Below are 21,592 nucleotides of genomic sequence, written 5' to 3'. Positions count from 1 at the left end.
ATTTCATTGATACATATCCGGGAAGAATCAAATATGACTTATATAATACAAATCCTTGAAGTTTTCTCTTAATTCAATCACAAAAAGCGAGCCCCTATCCTTATCTAATCATGACAACATAACTATTTTACTTAATGATTTGACTTCGAAATACTACACTTATGATCTAAATAATTGAATTCAAATTTTCGAGAAGAAAATCCGATCGATCTTTCAAATTACTAACGTGGTAAGCCTGTGTAAAAATAAAAATAAAATCTAATACATTTTTAGTTGTTGCGATCAGTACAAAAAAACGTTTCCACTGTTTTCGTGGGTTGTCTATATTCACTTAATGTTTCGAAGAACCTCCTAGCCATACTAAGGTGGTAAAAATGATAACTTTATTGAATAAAACAAACTTATTTCAATACAATGAATTGAAGCTGGCATTGCGCAGAAAACATGGTTTGAGTTCACTACTGTTCAAAACAATACAACCCTAAAAAAAATGCAAAACAAAAATGAGAACACTCTCCATTTACTATTAGTAATCGTACAAGCACTGTTGCTTTTATCACATTTTAGTTAGTTTCACAATACAGAATGTGTATGTTGGGGCATTACCATTGAAGACACTTTTATGAAATTAATTGAATTTGTCATGTAGTAAAATCTTAATTTCAAGCTCAATAATGTCCTCCACGATTGTAAAATTGCTTTATAAGTTCCAGCAGCATAGGGTCTGGTCTAGCCGCACAAGTTTTTCATATACCATATTCTCAAGTTCAGCTTCTAAAATGAGCTGTAGATGATTGAATTTAGATATGACGAAATGAATTTTTCAGCACTGGGTCTGGAACCATTTGGGCAGGATCACCTATTTTGGGCACTTTTGTCTATGACTCAGTCAATTTAGAACCGATTGACTTGATTTTAGAGACACGATCAGAGACGCATATTATCTAGATGTGCAAAAAATCAAGTCAATCGGGTTGGAATTGACTGAGTTATAGCAGCAAGTGCCTGCCTAAATGATCCTGGACCCTATTTGTAAATATAGTGTTGAATATTATCTATCCAGAAGCACTAAGGCGAGTTAATATAATTTATTTAGTCCAAATACACTCTTAGAAAAAATCATGTAAATTTAAGTTCACTTGGATGCACATAAAAGGAGCGGCCCGTTTGACACAAATTTACGTCTTCTATCACAAATAAAATCGAGCTAGCAATCGCTAGAGCCGATGCGAGAGATAAAACACATGTAAATAAAATAATGAACTGGATTCGAACTCTGATCCGCTGATTGAGAGGCACGTACTATAATTCTCGGTGAAATCACCAAGTTGCGAGACAAACGATAAATGTGAAACTGTTTCTACCTATCTGGTCAGATAGGTTTGTTGACATATTGTGCAACCAACTCGAACTTACATGATGGATGTAAAATTGAGTCAAATTTGCCATTCAGTCATGAAATGTTTACGTACGTTGATGGTTTACGTCACGTGTAAAATCCTAATTTTTTAAGAGTGTCTATAGTCCAAATTAGTTTCAATACAGAGGTCGTTGGAATTAGAATATATTTTTCGCATCGTATTTATTTTTTTAAGAACATGAACAGCTTGACATCCACCAGGTCAAGCAATCTGGAACGGTTACTTAGGTACACACCGAATCATTGAAAAGCATTCTCATCCATATGCGATATATGGATATTTAAATTTGGGCACGACTCGAAATTCGATCAAAACAAAATACTTGCTTGAATTAAGTAGACGAAGTGTATTTTGCCTGAATTGTTATCCTAATCCATCGCATTCAAAATCGCTGTTTATTGGTATTTAAACATGATTATGAAAGTAACATTTGATGTCAAATGTTACAATAAACTTTGTTCATTTTCATAAGCAACAATTTTTTTTTTTTTGAAAACTGCAATTAGAACATTACATTTATTCGGAAAAGTTTTTCCTTAAAATACTCATGTTGACCTCAATGAATTAACTTTCTTCCTGTGGATCCTTTGTAATCATATCCTAAAATTTCTCGTAAAGCTTTCTAGAATCATACTTAGTTACCAGATGTTTGAATTACAATTTTCATCTTCTTCAGTCAGAGACTTAAAAATATATTACCACTAGAAAACGGACGTCACATCTAGTGACCTAGTGGAGAACTTGTAAAGAAACGTTTTCTCCTACTGGAGCGGAAATCCATCCAATATTCCGAGGCGTACGAAGTATCCAAAAGACTGACGCTTCACGGCATTAACGCATAGAAGCTTTTTAAATAGATATGAATATGGGTGTGCTTTATGGGATTAGATTAATAAAAAAAAACCTAAAAGATTTTCACTATATAAGTCAGAGTTAGGCCTTCGCGGATATGTATCAGTGAAACGGAATGTCGTAATAGGTAGAAATTTTGACTAGTTATTTATCAAAGTTGCTTCCCAGATCTGTGAAAATTTCAGCGGTATACAAAACTGCATTTCAAAGATATTGTATTTCAAATGTGTTTATGATGATTTCTAAAGCTCTTGTCGAACCTTCAAAAATGAATAAAATTCAAACTCATCTCAAAAAGTTTCTAGGGGTGCTCCAACAAATTTGAAAATGGCATTTTTCTACATTTTCCATGCGCTTTTATGCCCTACTAATGGGGTCTCTGATCACGGCAAAAGTTTTTTTTTGTCGGACAGTGTTATTATGTTATAAACTAGGTGCAGGATGATGTTAAAATAACTAAAATTGTAACAAAAAGTACACTGGTCTAATCAAGATTATATCCAATTTTGTTATAATCATATCAAAATTATAACAAAATGTGATATGAATTTTAGCCTCTGGATTACTGGTTTCTATCACAATTTGATATAATTTTGTTACATTATTTCCCAAATATCAAAGATTCAAAACTAAATTATAATACAATGAGTTATGAAACAACATTTATAACATAATGTGATATAATTGAGTTATAGTATTTTGAAAACACCAAGGATGTTGAACAGGATTATATCACAATCAGATATAAATATCATGATTTGTTAGGATTATGTTATATTTTTGTTACAATTTTCTAGTCGGGTTGGTATTGATCGGCCTCCAGTAATAGTATTGGTGGTCACGCAGTTAACTAAGAGGTCTGATATTTTCCAGCTCTGCTTATACATTGAACATAACGTCGGATATATGTGCCATCAATAAGTTTCCCAACTCGATGATGGCTTGGATAAAATTCTTGCTTTTATAAATAAAGTATTCACAGGATTCAGGATGCTTACGTCGACGGGAAGATCACAAGTACATAATCGACGATAAAGTCACTATCACCACTAGGTGGATTAATCCGGGTTTTTGTTATAAGCATCGAGTCGTGTCAAACTAAAAACAGAGTCTTGTACCGACTTTTCGAACCCTCTAAGCAGAATACCCTCTTCGAATGAGTGTAATCAGTTTTGTACCTTTTAATTCCGCCCTATGTTGCTTATCCTTTGACAGATACGCGTATTTCTACTACCACTTGTAATCTTCCTCACTGACCCACGCGTATCTGTCAAAGGATAAGCAACATAGGGCGGAATTAAAAGGTACGAAACTGATTACACTCATTCGTAAAAACAGAGGTCGAAATACGTATCTGTCAAAGGATGCAAATTAGGGTGGCCTCAAATTTTGAACGTAGATTCTGGGAGACCAAAACAACTGATTCAAGAGGTAAAACTTTATATTTTTCGAAATTTTTGTTTTTCATTTAAGTGTGGGCCACCCAACTGCCAATACTTTTTTTTGCTTTATTTTAGAGACTTTCAGCCCTGAGCTCATCTCTACAAATACTTAGTGGAATTAAAAGGAACAGTACTTAAACCGATTTGCTTTTACTTATCTTAGGGTCTTAGGTTCAGCATTACATTTTACCACAACATCGCTGTCTTGGAACACTTAGCGGGGCGTATTGCATATCCGTCAAGAAAGGATTTGATTAACTGAATGTATTGACTATTGAAATTATCCTTGGGATTATCACCGTAGGCATTATCTGTTACTCTATTATTATGTGGATCTTTCTTAACGATGCTCCACTCCAACCATAGTGAACAACTTAAATTTATTGTGAACTATTCACCCTCTTACTTTCTGTACTGTTAAAAGAATAATCTAACATTTGCACCTGAAAGTTTTTGCCAAAGTTATTATTATAATTATTTATTTATTAAAGAGGTTTTAACAAAAAAGTCATTCGTCTCCGTTTGCCAAAGTTCTGTTTGGCACAGTAATGGCATTGATCCATCGTAAATTTTTCGTTGAAAACTAGTCCGCGAAGGGTTCATTTTGGTTTCATTTTGGTAATAAAAGGTTAAGAATCTTTTGAATCTGTCGTTTCCCCTAGGAGGCGCTAACCTAATTTCGGTTTCGAACACGAAACCCAGAGACTTAGTCTTAATCAAGATATTCAGTTCAGTTTTCACCACTATAAGTACTAAAAGTCATTGAAAAAATAACACAATTATTAATAATCATTTCAACAACTCTCTTGTTTATTTACAGGTAAAATGAAGATAACAATTGGGTGCTAAACCACTAGACACGATATGATGCTTATTCCTATTTATGGTTTTAACGGTGAGTTTTATTTATTTATTTCTGTCTAGTATCCGCCGAACCATTCGTTCGTTTCTGCCACTGAGTTTTTATTAGGTCTGATAGCTTTTCTCCAATCATATACGCAATGGCTACCGGATGGCCACTGAATGTTACCGGCACAACGCCGACATCTGCTACGCGTAGATTGGAAATTCCGTGCACTTGAAGTTCTGGGGAAACCACTGCTTCGGGATCCGACGGTGGGCCCATTTTACTGGTCCCGGTCTGGTGGTACATTGACGTGCAAAGTGTTCGAAGTGCACAACGCCAATATCCGTCGGAGGCGTACTTTTCGCGCGCACACGTTGGCAGCGGCACGTTGTGAAGTCTCATGCCGTACTTCTTCATTATGGGAGTGTCCACAATTTTCAAAACTCTTTTGATACCTCTCAAAAGCGTTTCTACGTCTTCGTCTTCCTTTAGATAATTTGTGTAAAACCTAGGCCATTGAAATGGATTATTGTTTTTCAGTTCCATGTAGCCTCTCGATTTAGGGTGTAGCAAAACGAGGTTAACGCCAAATGCATCCATATCACCAGATTCCAACGATCGATATGTTTCATACACGCCATCTTTCAAACGCAGGCCTCTCCGAATCGCACTACCATGATCGGATGCTGGAGAACCGTTGGCAAAAAACAGCTCTATATCAGGAACGGCATTTCGACTAGAATTTTGCGTGTTTATGAATCCGATCACTTCAACACCCCCTGGAATAGTTAAGGTACCATCACCTTGTAGGTATTTCCCTAGCATTCTCAAAGTGAGAACTCGATCTGCATGAAGCGTAAAATTTCGCGTTTCTGTTACAAATGTTAAACCGGTAAAATAAATGTGATCATATAGAATTTTTCCTACTGGTAAATCTTGAACTACTGTCAATCCAACGTCCTCGAGATGCTGTCTCGGTCCGATACCGGAGAGCATCAATAACTGTGGAGATTGAAGCCCACCTGCGCTAAGGATGACTTCCTTCTTTCCCAACACTGCGTAACGTTTCCTATCACGAACAAATTCAACGCCGTACGCCCTTTTCGTCTTCGGCTCGATGAGAACCTTAGTCACTCTGGAGTTGGTAAGAATGTGTAGATTTGGTCGGTCGAGAACTGGATCCAAAAATGCGATGCTTGCTGATAGCCGTTGTCCATTCCTAAGATTTGAATGAAGAAACGACGATCCTAGTTGCTGTTCACCGTTGTAGTCCACCAGTGGTAGTCCCAGCTCCTGGAGTCCGTTCAGAAAAATGTGCGACATTTCGGTGCGATGCGGAACGAACCGTACGTCCAGAGGTCCATCAGTTCCGTGATAGCGATTAGACTGATTAAGGAACGATTTTTCCGACTTTTTGAAGTATGGAAGAACGTCTTCGTATGACCATCCGGGGTTTCCTTGGGCGGCCCAACTGTCGAAATCGTGGCGATTTCCTCGTACGTACATCATGTAATTGATTAACGTGGATCCTCCAAGTCCCTTCCCGCGAGGCATTGCGCAGCGCTGGTCTTTCATTCCTGAGGGAAGAATGGAAATAAAAAAATGTATAATTTTGTTTGTCTAATTTAATTCTAATGCATATTCATCGATTTTAAGTGTTTTCAAAAGTTGGTTCGTAAAACGGAAGTGGTGCAAAAGATCATCTGCCATTGGATGAAATGCTACTTAACATGAGCAGCATAGGCAATAACAACCAAGTGCCTCCATGTATGTCTTCTTCTCGTTAGAATCACATGGCTGATAATAGAATTAGCAGAAAACCTTAACTGCATGCACGAAAAACCGGAAGTTGTTCATTTTTATTGAGAAATATCTGGAATTTTCGTGGGTTAACTTCCACGCATATCACTGCCACTATTGGAATGATGAGCAATATTTCTGCTCAGCAGTGTATGAAAAAGGTGTATACTTCGTTGAAAAGTAAAAAGTAAGCTTCGTTAGTTTTCCATAAAGTACGAACCATAGCTTTGAGAGAAGCTGCCCTTTTAAAAGGTTGGTGCCGGATTGAAAAATTCAGGAGGTCATTCAACAAATCGATCTCATACAAACTTCAAATCGATTTTTAAATAGCTTCCCTCCCGAGCAGAAGAGAATAACTACAGCATGAAGAGCTGTGTTATTTGAGCAAAATAAGGCCGAAACAAATCTCATTTTCTTCTTTTGTCACTTTGCTCATTGACTTGTCAAAGGGGGGATGATAAATAATAAATGTATTTGATGAAAAATTATCCAAAAAATTAGGCAAAATCATCAAACTCATCGGATTTGGTAAGACATTTTCTCGGCAACTCTAATTTCACTTCAAATTTTTATGTTTTTTGAATAATTTTGAATAATCCCCTCTCAAAAAGTCGAATTCCGAGCAAAATTTTCCGAGGGGCGGGGGAGGTTGACATAAGAGAAAATCGAAATTTGTGTCAGTCTAACTGAATAATAGAACCAGTTACTTATATGTTTTTAACATAACGTATTATATTATAAACTTGTCTGTCATAAAATAACAAATATTTTTACAAAAAAATGTTCATGGAAAACCCTTTTATTTAATTTATTTTCAATAACAACTTAATAACAGTGAATTCAGAAAATATTTCAATAAAAAAATGATATTAATATGTTATTGTTGATAATAGGAGAACAAAATTTGTTATGGTATCAAACTCGTAGCTTGGTATCAGGTATCATACTAATTATATAAAATTAATCACTTTGTCTCACAAATCCTTCAATAACTAGAGTTTCACCACTTTCATCAAAGTTAATATTTTAGAATGGTCGAAAAAAAAAACAATATATTCTGTTTTTAATTCATTCTAAGAGATTTGAAGTTGGTTCACTACAACGCTACACAATTGCACTTTAGTAATTTCTATATTTTTAAATAATAGAAGCTTCGACTTCTAGCTGTAATTTATAAACTGTTCTTCTTTAATTATTCTCGAAGCACGGGATGAAAATCAACACGAAACTATGCTTGAAAAAATTTGGTCATCGATTGCAATTTCTGACTTTCAGCACTGAAACTGATTTTTTTTAGAATCCTCAACAGCTTTTCAAAACATTTTTAGGATATTGGATTTTTTTCACAGGTTTATAATATAATAATTTTCTGGGAACTACGTTTTAGTTGCTTCTATTTTCTTTGGAATCAAGAATCTTGTTGAAAATTCCTTCTAGATTCTACAAGGATTCCTCCAATAATGTTGCTAGAATTTCTCCTGAACTTCCTCTGATGATTCCAACAAGAAAATTTTCTGGATAAACCTACCTACGGAAGAAAATCCACAAAAAAGAAAAAAAAATCCTACAGGAATTTCACCAGAAATTTCTGCAAGATTTTGCCAAAAATTTCTTCATCGATTTATTTAAGGATTCCGTCAGAAATTGTTTGTCTTACAATTCTTCCAGAAAACCGTCGACAGCTTTCTTTTAAACTTTTCCATAAATAACCCAGAAAAAACTTTCAGAAATTGCTCCGAAAGTTCTCTCACGGAATCTTTCATGGATTTTCAAAGACTCCTCTAGAAATCCCTTCAAAATTCTGCACAGAATCCATTTAAGAATTTCTTCAGAATTTCCTGTGATCATTTGTCCCGAAGTTGATCTTTAGATTTCTTTGAGGATTTCACCAGGAGTTTTTCTGAAGGATTTTCCACGAATTTTTCTAAACATTATTCCAAGAATTCCACTAATTGCTCCAAAGAATAACTTTTGGAATTTCTAAAAAGATTGCGCCAAGAGTTTTTTTTGAAGGCTTTTCCAGGGATTTATCGAAGCGTTTCTCCAGAACTTTCAAGTGTTTTTTTTTTCCAATATTATTTAAGGAATTCTTCAGGGATTCGTTCAGAAATTTCCTTCTTAACTGAAAACATGGAATAAACCAAAACAAAAGGACTAATAAGTGTCGAAAATCTTATAGAACACTAAACCTAGTCGCCGACTCTGTCCCTTTAAGATGTTTTGCTAGAAATAGTAAGAAAGGGAACTGCACGCACATACTCCCTCATTATGAAAAACAATGTAAACTACGTAAATCTCGAATGATGTTGATAAGCTAATCAATAGTAGTTTACCACCACTTTCAGAACATTTTCCCCAAAATTATGTTATGTTAATGAATTCGAATTTAAATAACAATTTGATTAGTTCAAATAATTATTTTGTACTATTTTCCAAAAACATGTTCAGCAAAACTTGTGCACAAAATGCTAGTAGATTTTTTTACGAATCGATTTCTATAATAATTTCTGGAGAATTCATGTTCCCTTTCTGAGATATTAATTTTTGGCAGACCACATGGAAGATTATCAGAATATGAAATTTATTATTGAGTATTGGTTACTTTATTAAGCATGTTGCTCTTATTTTCATCCTACGAAAAACGAAGGTTTGAAGTGCTGTTTGTTTTGTTTCTTATTTTTGTATTTCCTTGTTAGAAGTGAGCATGCATGAAAACAAAAAGAACGGAATCAACCGGTGACGTAACCGCTTGTTGTTGAATAAGATGAATTTGGGAGCGTGAGATTACTTATGCCACTCATACCCTGCGTTGGTCGAATTCTCGGACGAAAATCCTGGCGGAATTGCTGAACAGGTCCCAAAAAATTATTTTATTACTACTGGAAGAAAATTGGAAACAATTTTTGAAATCTGCTACAATTAAACTTTGATCCGGCAAGAAATTCGAAATGGGATACAGTATTGTTCCGATTTTATCACGCCCCTTTTCAAAAATACTTTTAAATATTTTCTACAAAATCTATACACATTTTCAATATTTTTGACGTTGCAAATCTCGCCTACAACATTCACCTTAAAGAAGAGGGGAAAGACTTTCTCCCAAATGCAATAGCAAATGAATGAAAAATGAAGGATTGACGCGCGGAGGCCGTGATAAAATCGGAACATTACTGTATAGATTTTTGGATTGATTGAACCGAATCATATGAAATTTTAAACATTCATGAAAAAATTCTCGAGGAATTACAGGACGAATCCCTATAAGCATTTCCTGATGAAATTCCGTAAGTAATTTATGTAGAAACCTCTAGAGTAGTACCCGGATAAATTCCTAGAGTATTTTTTTTAAGAAATCCCTATTTCAATCTCCGAAAAAATCTATAGAGGCATCCATAGAGGGATTTCTGGATAAATTCGAGAAGTTGTTCTTGATGAATCATAGGAGGAATTCCTATTGAAATCTTTGAAGAAATCACTGTTAGAATTCCAGATAAAATTTCAGGAAAATGCACAGCAAGAAGTTCTACGAGAATTCCTAAAAGAATTCTGGGAGAGTTTCTAAATGAATTCCGGAGGAAATCAAAAGAGATGTTCCTTAAGCAATAGCACGAGGGGCTTTAGAAATCCCGGAGCTAAATTATTTGAGTATTTTCTGGAAAAAATCCCTTGTCGAATCCCTGGTAAGACGTCTGGAGAAATTTTAGCAGATATTCCTGAAGGAATCACAAGCAGAAATGGAAAATAGTGAGGGTTGCAGCTGATCAGATACAAACTAAGCAAAGCTACACGTGAACAACAGGGGCCTGAATATATTCACACTTCTTCACTCGCGAGCCAACGAAGATGGTACGCACTCGTCTGTGATTCGCGAAGCCGCTCTGAGCATTTTTTTTTTTTGCATTTTGGAAAATGCATCTACGCGACTGACAGTTCAGCTTTTCATGAACAATGAAACACAAAACATAACTTTAGGATAGATAATTACTTCTTTTGCTATTAAAAACGCACTAAAAGGCACTTCCCGCACCTCCACCAGTTCTTCGCGAATAAAAACTAGTGAGTGTTTTTGTTTTGCTTCAAACTCATGAAGCAGGCGGATGCGAATGGACTCACAAACGGCTTACTCTCGAAACCGTGAGTAAACCGTTGGTTGGTTTTTCACTCGCGAGTTACTTCACGTTCAGAGCATTTCCATCCCTGACAACCAGAGGAAATTCTGTAATAATCTCTAGGAAATTATCTAGATTAATCCCTCGGAATAATTCAAGGAGGAATTCTTGAATAAATTCTTGGGAATGGTCGTGCAGGAATTGTATCAGGAGTTTCTAAAGGAATCCCAATAAAAAAAACTTTTGTAGGAAAGCCTGAAAAAAATCGTAAAGACATATCTGAAGGGATTTCTATAAAAAATCTCCGGAAGAATTTCTGGAAGAACACCAGCGAAAAATCCTAAAAGAATCCCAGTGAAATTCGTGAAAGAATCGTAGCTAGACTTTCTCGGAGAATCCCATCACGAATTCCTGAAGGGTTTCGAATAGATTTTTGTAAAAAATCCCTGGACGAATGGCGGCTGCAACTCCTGAAGCAATCTCAGCAGGAAATCTAAACCTCAGCATAAATTTCTATAACAATCTCAGCAAGGGATCGTTCATAAACCACGTAGACCAAATTTTGGTCATCTCAGTCTTCTCTTTTGTACACTTTAGTTCACCCTTACCCACTTCTTCCCCCTTAAAGTCTACGATGATTATGAACGGCCCCCAAGTTTTCTAGGAGGAGTCCCTGTAGCAGGCAAAAAAAACAAACTAAATCTGGTGTAATTTGATGTTAGCTGCCGTGTATTAGGAGCCCGTGTAGTAGGAATCAGGACTGTACTATTAATGGTATTCTCGGAGGGATCGTTGCTTTTTACCAGTGATCACCAAAGTGCGGCCCGCGGGTCGCACGTGATGCGGAGTTCTCTGTGTTGCTGTAGAATTTCTTAAAATGTTTCTTAAGGAGGTTGTTCTACTCCCAAAATAACCTAGAATAAGGTGTTGAATGTTTCACAAATGGATCTAGGAAGTGCAATACAAACAGTTGAAAAAATAGGCTTGAGGATCGCTGCTTTATACTTATACACTTACCCCAACAGGAATAGTTCTGTGGCTCGGCAACGTATCCCCAATTGTAACTGGTAGACTGCATGTAGGCAGCAAAAACAGGCACCTTCACGAATAAATTCTCTCGTTCTCCAGCTTCCAGAAGGAGCACTTTCCACTCCGGATTTTCTGTCAATCTGTTTGCTAGCACACAACCCGTAGGGCTTGCCCCAACTATCACAAAATCATACTGATTCAGAATATTTTTATCACTGTATATATCTTTCATTTCACTGATGAAATCATTCTTGATCGCTTCCACACTTTGCACTTTTTCGAATTCATCTATGCCTTCAATTAAATTTTCTCTTGATTCGTCTTCAGAATCAGCTGTGGATGTTTCCGCATTTATCAACACCACCACTAGCAGTACCACTTCCCAACATCTCAGTATCATTGTTGAAACCCGATTTCTACTGGCACCTAACGATCTTGAGCTCCGGAAAAAGACTGAACTACAATCGGAATCAACTTAGATTGTTGCAGTACATTTTTCGAAAACGAAACGTGAGTGTCGCAGAGTGGTGGTAGCGTTCCATGATCCGGTAGTGTCTAAAAAAATAAGCCGGTCAATAGCGTAGACTTTTTGTTCATCTGCTAAACACATATGTAGCATGTTTTAGCGGTCTGATTTAATGCTCCGGCTAAAGTGCGAAGCCTCATAAAAGTTCGACTTTGTCACGGTCTGTGAATTTGACGATGGGAGTCCTTACACTTGACCACGAATCGAGCGCGCGCGTCTCGGCGTCAGTTTCCTTTTGCTATTTTTGTCGCACTCGACCGACCGACCGACCGACAAGCTCCGGGTCAATATCTTAATCAGCTGGTGTCATGTATGTATGTATGTTTTTCTTCTAGATCTAGAGCCACCACAACTTTTCGCCAATTTGCATGACCTCTGCGGTGACTGGCGATAAAAACCTGTTAATGAAATAGAAACCAAACAAAGTGTAACATATTTTTAGTGCGTCTGCAAGGCAAACCCATGTCGCGGTTGGTGCATTTTTTTAAGGAATTCAAAAGCGCCTCGCTGTGTTTTGGTGTGATTTCTGGATATGCGTACTGCGTTTTGGATCTTGGGCCGTATATTCAAAACATGCTACGTTTGGTTTTGAATGATGTCTTCATGCTTGGATTTCCATGATGACTCTCAACTTGTTTGTATGTTTATGTTTACATCGATTAACAGGTTATATTTTTCTTGGTTCCGCTTTAGTCATACATATCATTACAGTATGGCGAGTAGAGGATTATCATCTCCACCGAATTGAGTCACAACAAAGCTTTCCTGGTTTTCTTTTTGGTTGTTGCGTGTAACCATAAAATAGCCTTGAACTCAACCATGCGCGTGTGACTTTGAGGCTATGAGAAGCCCTTCAAACATTTTATGTTTGGACGATAGCGATCGCAGATTTTGAAACTGGTGCTAAACGTTATTTTTTATGCATGCTCGATCGCACCGAAATTTTAGCCCTGAACAGCCTTATATGCGTTGTCTGAAATCTTTAAATTTTAAGTCTTAAAATTTTTAGTTTTTTTTTTTCATTTTAGTAGTTGTTTTTAAATATATATATATAAATATATTCTATTGTGTTCGTAACATCTTGTATTCCAAACATTTACATACCAGAAGTTTTAGTACCATAGATCATTTGGAAATTGCATGCATAGATAGAGACGGATTTCACGCCAACTCGGAAAAATGTTGGCAGCACCCGCTCAGATTACAATGAAACTTTCTGGGTGTGTAGACCTTGGATAGATAAGCCACTTGCATACTTAGTTTCTTCAAAAATTATCTAGACTATCTTTTGAAAAGGGTTAAATTTTTTTATCGTTTTTTTTAATGTGTTTAATAAAAAAATGACTACTCCTACAAGAGAATGGGTGACAAAACGTCGAATGCCAAAACGTCGAATGCCAAAACGTCGAAAGGACAAAACGTCGAAGAAACAAAACGTCGAAAGGACAAAACGTCGAATAGTGTGTGCAGTTCAGTGTGGATCTTTTTTTTTTGAGATTTTGTGTGGATCGATTTAATCCTGTTGATAACCTGAAAGTGGTGGCGATACGGTAGATCCATCAAGATGGCAGGATGACGAACTAATTAACGGGGACACACTCATTATGTCTCATTATATCAGGTCACTGCCCAAGCGCTGAAGGTCAGTGACTCATTTTGCACTCTATGATGCTTCAGACCCGAGTTGAAACCACCAGCTGTGTAAAGATTATCGTGTGGATTCTTGGCATTGTTGTGCTAGTACCATATTCTGGAATACCCGGATGAATTGCGGAGAAGGATAGCCGTAACCAAACCAGACGCCCTTGAAGGAATAATGCGTCCGATGATCGCTATCGTCACCCTAAACGAGCCAGAGATTCAGCCGACGATAGCTAGAGGCCGCCATCGTAGCCATCCTGAAGGAAGTTATGACGTAATGCTTTGTGGATGGTAATGTGGATGTAATTTGTGGATGGTGCCACTGACATTGTGCCCTTCGCAGTGTTGCGTTTGAACGCGATCAATTTGCGTTGAAGTTCAAAAACGGCACGCTACGATCAAACATATTTGAACATTGTTCAGTTCAAAATTTGGAACGCACGTGAGCCCGAAAGTGAACGCAACTTGAATAAGAACTGCACCCGCAGAATGCTAACATGCCAACATGGTACCCTGGTACCTGGTAAACTGAAATGGTCATGTTTCTACCATTCTTTCACCAATTCTAGCAATCTTGGGCTGATTCGATTCAGAAACTCACCCTCAATAGAGAGGGGAACCGGTTCGGTCACCGTGGATTACCGGAAAATCCGGATTTCGGTGCAGAATCTAAATGCCCGATGCCTAAATGTCCCACTTTATTGTGGCGCATATTTTCGCGCAACAACGCATGTATGCAGATGCGTCACAATGTCATTAGGCAACACCTTGGTCAGGACGCACATAAGATTTGATGATACATCCAAGCTCAGTTCATTTTTGGCTCGCGTTTAGTTCAAATGCTACACTGGGTGCCAGTAGAAGGGGCCCCAAAGAAGTAAGAAAAGGCCGGGAAAGTCCGGGAATAAATAATGTTACATATACTTAACGTGACGTGATGTGAGTTTTTATATACGACAGTGCGAATATTCCCTACCCGCGAAGAATCGATCAAGAAACATGTCCACCCTGAGGTGTGGTTTCAGGGAGCCTCAGGAAGGCTCCCCTCTGAATTAGTTGGCAGATACAAGTGAAAGAATGAGTATCCTTTAAAAGAATAAAGAATTCACTATTTGCTAACATTACTCGTTTTCGACGTTTTGTCCTTTCGACGTTTTGACATTCGACCTTTTGGCATTCGACGTTTTGGCATTCGACGTTTTGTCTTTCGACGTTTTGTCCCTAAGCCCCTACAAGAAAGTGTTGTAATGGTGATTGTCACTAAATAGGGGGATTAGGGGCATAATGGACACCCGGGGCGAAATGGACACTACTTTTTTGCCGAAACCGTTGAGTTTTATGTAAAACTTTTAATGCATAAGGGTAAAGGAACAAGTCATGGTTCTATTTTTCAAAAGTATCATTCATTTTGCTCCAAGTAATCAAAATACATATCATTCAATTTGAAATATGTTTTTCATATGGTGAAATTTTTATAATATCGAAGCAGCATCAAATAAGGTTATACGAGTGTTTACGTATGTCCACCATAAATACAAGTGAATTGTTACCTTATCTACATGTATACGAAGATTTAACAATGGATGAAGTATTTTGTTTTTAATCAGAATTTACTTAAAATAACAATTTTAATATTGTAGTCGATTCGGGGCGACATGAACACTGGCAATTACGAATGGATGTACGCGCATTGCATACTGTTAGGCGTTTTAGAAAGTTTGGATTAAATGAATCCGATTATTTTACCCTAAAGTTTATTTAATTACCTTTGCAGTTATGTAAACTCGTCTAATATGAAGTATTATATCTGCACAGAAAAAAATATTCATGTAAAATTCAGCGAAAAATCATGCACATAAAGGGAATGCTAGAGTAAGTGCATATTTACATGAGATATCATGTAAAATTACGTTACGTTCGTGTAAATTTCCGCTAATAGTCACGTAACCGGTTGGTGTCCATGATGGTTTACGCGATGGTTGGCGGAAATTTACACGATGGTAATGCAATTTTACATTATATCTCATGTAAAAGTGCACTAACTCTAGCATTCCCTTTATGTGCATGATTTCTCGCTGAATTTTAATTACATATTTTTTTCTGTGTGTGGTATTGATCTCAGTACTTAACTGATCGATGTAACCAAAGAATTAGCATTAACTATGCAGGGGTGTCCATTATGCCCCGATGACGGGTGTCCATTTCGCCCCGTACCTTTCCTGCCATCCCTGAAAAACACACGGTTTACAATCCATTCCTTCACAATAAACAGATTCTACCTCCTGTAAATGATTGAAAGACGTAGGAAACAAGTTAAAGTTGTAAGTCAACTGATAATATGTTAAGTTTTACTCTGTTATACAGGCCTAACGTACTCATTTGCTTAGGGTGTCCATTATGCCCCTAATCCCCCTACGTCAAGTTTCAAGAAAAAAATATTGAAAATATTCCAAATTGAACCCTAAACTGAAAAAAAATCGTTTAAAAAAATTTAAAGTCGATTTACAAAAAATACCATCCTCGATTTCGATGAAATTTTGTCTCCAGATAGGTAAATATGTTCCCCACCAACCGTCCATACACTACAAAATGGGCACTTTTAAGGAAAAAAAAGTTTTTCTGACAAAAACTTTTTCATGTCCAAATGATTTTTTTTCCAGTGTCTTTCGTTATCAAAAACTATACCAGTGAAGGTCTTAATCATCTCAGAATCCAATGAAACACAATTTGTTAGGAGATTGTGTCTCATTTATTCAAGGAGATTTTGTCTTATTCATTCAATCAATTCATTTTTATATTTAAATAAATACCTAAATGTATTCTCTTATGAAATGACGAATTTTACCCCAAATCGTATATGGAGTTAGCAGCACCTTCTCAGATTACAATGAAACTTTCTGGGTGTGTAGACCTTGACTAGATTAGCCACTTTGCATACTTAGTTTCTTCAAAATTTATCAAGACTGTCTTTTGAAAAGGGCAATTTTTTTCAAATGCGTTTAGTAAAAAAATGACTACTCCCACAAAAAAGTGTTGTATGAGTGATTTTCACAAAATAATTCAAAATAAAAAAAAAATTGAAAGAAAACCAAATTGAGCCCTACAATGAAAAAATCATTTGAAAAAAATTCAAAGTCGATTTACAAAAAAAAAACATTTTCGTTTTCGATGGAAATTTGTACCAAGATAAGTAATTATGTCCCCTACCAACCGTCTATCAGGTATCAGTAGGTCGGCTCCAGAGGTACGTTTTCCTCCAACCGTCCATACACGGCCAGATGGGCACTTTTAAGTAAAAACAGTTTTTCTAACAAAAACTTGTTCGTGTCCAAATGATTTTTTTAAGTGTCTTTTGTTATTAAAAACTTAATCAATGCAGGTTAGAATCCCCCCACAATCCAATGACACACATTTTCTTATAGATTTTGTCTCATTTATTCAATCATTTGGAAAGGTTTTCTTTTATTTTACTTACATAAACACTTTATTAAAAATGTATCCTCGTCGCACCTTTTTATCGACTAGTTTCAAATGCATTCAATGAAAAAATAACAACTCCTGGAAATAAATGTTGTATGGGTGATTATCACAAAATATTTCTAAGAAATAATATTGAAAACATCCTGATTGTGCCCTACACTGAAAAAAAATATTTTAAAAATAATACAATGTCGATTAAAAAACACATTGATATCGATGAAATTTCGTCTCAAGATAGGTAATTATGTTCCCTACCAACCGTCCATACACCACAAGACGGCCACTTTTAAGGAAAAAAAAGTTTGCCTAAAAAAATGGTGTTTTTGTTTTTGAATCGACTTTGAATTTTAAAAATGACTTTTTTCAGTCTAGGGTTCAATTTGGATTTTCCAATATTTTTTTCCTAAAATATGACTTATTTTGTGTTACTTATTACTAATATTGTTTGTAATAGTAGTCATTTTTTTACTAAACGCATTTGCAAAAAATCGATAAAAAAGTTAGTCCTTGTCAAAAGACAGTCTTGATGAATTTTGACGAAACTAAGTATGCAAAGTGGCTTATCTAGTCTTATTCAGAAAGTTTCATTGTAATCTGAGAGGGAGCTGCTAACTCCAAATACGTTTTAGGACGAAATTCGCCATTTCCTAAGAGAAACCATTTGTAATAAAGTATTTATTTAAATATAAAAATTGAATTGATTGAATGAATAAGACAAAATCTCCTTGAATAAATGAGACATCGTTAACAAGTTGTGTTTCATTGGATTCTGAGATGATTATGACCTTCACTGGTTTAGTTTTTGATAACAAAAGACACTGAAAAAAAAAATCGTTTGGACATGAAAAAGTTTTTGTTAGAAAAACTTTTTTTCCTTAAAAGTGCCCATTTGGTGGTGTATGGACGGTTGGTAGGGAACATAATTATTAATTACCTATCTTGAGACAAAACTTCATCGAAAATGAAGATGGTGTTTTTTTTTGTAAATCGACTTTGAATTTTTAAAAACAATTTTTTTTCAGTGTAGGAATCAATTTGGATTTTTTCCAATATTTTTTTCTTGAAACTTGACGTATTTAGTGACTATCACCCATACTACACTTTCTTGTAGGAGTAGTCATTTTATTAATAAACACATTTAAAAAAAAAATCGGTAAAAAAAGTTTAGCCCTTTTCAAAAGATAGTCTAGATAATTTTTGAAGAAACTAAGTATGCAAAGTGGCTTATCTAGTCAAGGTCTATACACCCAGAAAGTTTCAATGTAATTTGAGAGGGTGCTGCCAGTTCCGAATACGATTTGGGGCGAAATTCGTCAATAATTTCTTGAAATTTCGAAAATTCTCATATTTATTTGAATTTTCATTTATACAACCAGGATTTTTAAATAAATCAGTGGTAAATCAGGCAATCTTATTTTGGAAATTGAATCGACGCCATGATTTCATGTTGATTCGTGTCGTCATTATAGACCTTATTGATGTCACCTCTCGGAATCTTACCCATGACAGCATTTGGTGGACTGTTAAACTTCTCCTTGTCTTGCAGTTCGGCAGCTTCGATTGACGCGTAATACTGGATCATGCTATGATTTTCAACCCGTGTTTGTGTGGAATAGTTATATCGAACTTTGCTTCCATGTTGTTGACTTATTAACACTACATAACAAAATGTTTGTTAGAAATAACTCATTCACTTTTGAAGAATTCCTTTCATTTGGACTCGGATCATAAAGCACATGAATAAAGACCCTTCAAATATTGGTACCTACTATGTATGTGCTGCATTAGGAACAACCAGATGTACTGAAATGGAACAGTATTTTTCACCTGTAACCGGGCCGTTAGTACAACCAGTATAACGGCTGACAAACCATGTGTGACATATGTCGTGACAAAGGGGTTCCATCTTCTCTGACGTATAGCATGAGGAAGCGGAACGACCGGTCAAGTTCAGTGCTGTTCAAATATAGTTAGAGAAAATCAAAATTTCAAATTAAACTGGTTGAATTTGTTCCGATTTTTGGACGGAAGGAGTCGCCGGTATTAATCTATACATGCGTTGACTAGACAGACGGCAACGATGTGAATTCAATTAGCTTAGCATCGATTTAGCTATTTTTCATCACTGACCTAGCCGGAATTCATTGTGGGCTGACAATATTTCTATTCGATACACCCATTTCGTTGCACGTATTCAGGTTTTTTCATTCTTCTTAGAGATTTTTTCAAACTAAAAAATAAAAATAAAAAATATGAAAAATCCTAAAATTTATTGTTTTTTTTATTATTTTTGTCAATTTTCCTGTAGACACTTAACGTCAAATCACATATTTTGATGTATGAAAAAGTGCTAGTGCATTTTCAAAAAATCTATTCAATATTTACTATGAAAAATATTGGGGAACTTACGTATTCTTGGCCGTTTTCCTCGTTATGGGAAACCTATTAAACTCAAAGTTGGTCTTAAATCTTTCCCAATGAAGCTGAATGATATGACCAAGTTTCAGGCAATTTGGCCGGCAAAACCCCCTCATGACGAAGAGAACAAACCTGCCGATAATACCGTAGTTTCGATAACTAATGAAAAACTCTTGGATGTTGACTTTCTTTGTAGATATTTAATATTTGATTAATGCAATTAAAAACCTTGTATTCCAAATATTTGAAAAGTTCTTTACGATCCTCTATCTACAGCTTCAAGATTCCTAATTTGCACATGGAATTTCCCACATTTCATTCTTTTACATCATGGCAATCGTATAAGACACATTCCACGCACTTCTAAACTGCGGTTTTTAAACTTCATTGAACGATATTTCCGGCCTCTTGCTGTCGATTTTGATCATTTTTGCACCAAAATGAAAATAATTGCTTATATTCTTCGAATAGTACCTGAAACTTTGAAAACTGCTTCTAGAAAGTAGCAAATTTCTTGTCGTTCGGTCAAAATTCGTCATTTTTTGCGATGGTGTCCCGTTACCCGAGCAAAGTCTAACAACAAAATTATAGCAAATCGAAAACACGATTTGTAATCAACAGCAAATTGATATCACATTTTGATATCAGATTGTCTTGATTCAATTTGATTTCAAATTTTGATTTCGTTTTGCTGTCACTTCAACTTATTATAAATATTAAAGTTTTTAAGTAATTCCAAAACTTCTAGGCGACCTTGTATATTACAGCTAATGCTATACCATCAGTGCAATTAACATATTGCATTTAAGTTTTCATATCATTCGAAAAACTATACATTTAACGATTTTTCCATTTTTTCGCACTGATAGCAAAAACAGTTATCAATTTGATATCACTGATGGCAGGAATTGTTTTCAACTTGCTTTTACGGGAACATTTTTCTGTTCTCATTTTTGATGTTTTAACCGTTAAAACGACCAAAATGACAACAACCTGAGTTATCATAATTTGCAATATCACAACATCAAAATTAGTTTTCAATTTGCTGTCAAGCTTTGTTCGGGTATGCTTTATTTCTTGATTTCTTTCGAAGTACAATATTAGAAAGCATAAAATAAATCTTCCATTCAGATCTGATCGTTTGACATGCTGGTTATCATGTATTTAACAACATAACAATTTTTGGAAACAAAAGTTTGATTCTCACGCAAAACGTAAGCAGCTTGAAAATGCTTTTGAGGGCCTAATTTTTTTAATTGCGGAATATGCTTTGTTTCCTATTCTGAAAAGACGTGCAAAGTTTCATTTCAATTGACGCTCGTCAAGTCTGGTCGATCCTTAATTCAGCGCGGAATCATATAGACTGTTCTATAAAATTTGAATTACAATTTCTTATATTCTAGTATAGAACTTTTCTCAATTCAATAGCACTGCAATAAACTGAGTTTACTGCTTCAGAAAAACTCAGCGCTGATTGATACTGACTGATCTCTTTTGTTTGCGCCTTACATTATGCAATGTACGATCATACACAAACGCTTGAACTACACGCTAAGAAAATGTTACTCTAAAATGAGTAAGATTCACACAAAACTGAGCTAAACTGGAACAGCTCAAAAAATGAGTAAATTGCATTTCCAGCGATAGCACTGGGCCAAGTGCAAAAATCCAACTGGTTTAGGCCGTATAATATTCTACGCATCATCAAGAATATTATACGACTTAAACTGATGAGATTTTCGCAATTGGGCCAGCGCTATCGCTGGAAAAAAAATTTACTCAATTTTGAGTTGTCCCACTTTAGCTCGAAAATGAGTGAATTTTCTGACCGTGTAGCTGTGAGTTTACTGCCACCATCTGGCTAACTGGCAAATGTAGGTATATTAATAATTCAGTACATTCTGTTACTTCGGACATTATTCTGCCGAGTTTTGTTTTTATTCCCGGCTTTGATTCAATCAGAGAGAGCTGTACAATTTGATACTGATTCTGTTCTGACAAAACTCAAACGTCTGCCGATGTGATTA

At 35.8% G+C, this 21,592-nt stretch overlaps 1 protein-coding gene across 1 annotated transcript; it reads right to left on the bottom strand.

Moving 5' to 3' along the window:
* Positions 1 to 4,538: 4,538 nt before the first annotated feature.
* LOC109403260 (glucose dehydrogenase [FAD, quinone]-like) lies at positions 4,539 to 13,003 on the bottom strand. Its single transcript, XM_062855455.1, has 2 exons — positions 11,489 to 13,003; positions 4,539 to 6,139 (listed from the first exon to the last, which is right to left on the bottom strand). The coding sequence occupies exons 1-2, from the start codon at positions 11,898 to 11,900 to the stop codon at positions 4,626 to 4,628; spliced, it is 1,926 nt and encodes a 641-aa protein (XP_062711439.1). The 5' UTR covers positions 11,901 to 13,003; the 3' UTR covers positions 4,539 to 4,625.
* Positions 13,004 to 21,592: the final 8,589 nt, after the last annotated feature.

The sequence above is a fragment of the Aedes albopictus genome, chromosome 3, assembly GCF_035046485.1.
Source record: "Aedes albopictus strain Foshan chromosome 3, AalbF5, whole genome shotgun sequence".
Classification (NCBI taxonomy): Eukaryota; Metazoa; Arthropoda; class Insecta; order Diptera; family Culicidae; genus Aedes; species Aedes albopictus.
Note: the sequence above shows the minus strand (reverse complement) of the source record. Positions and strands in the feature narration are given on the sequence as shown.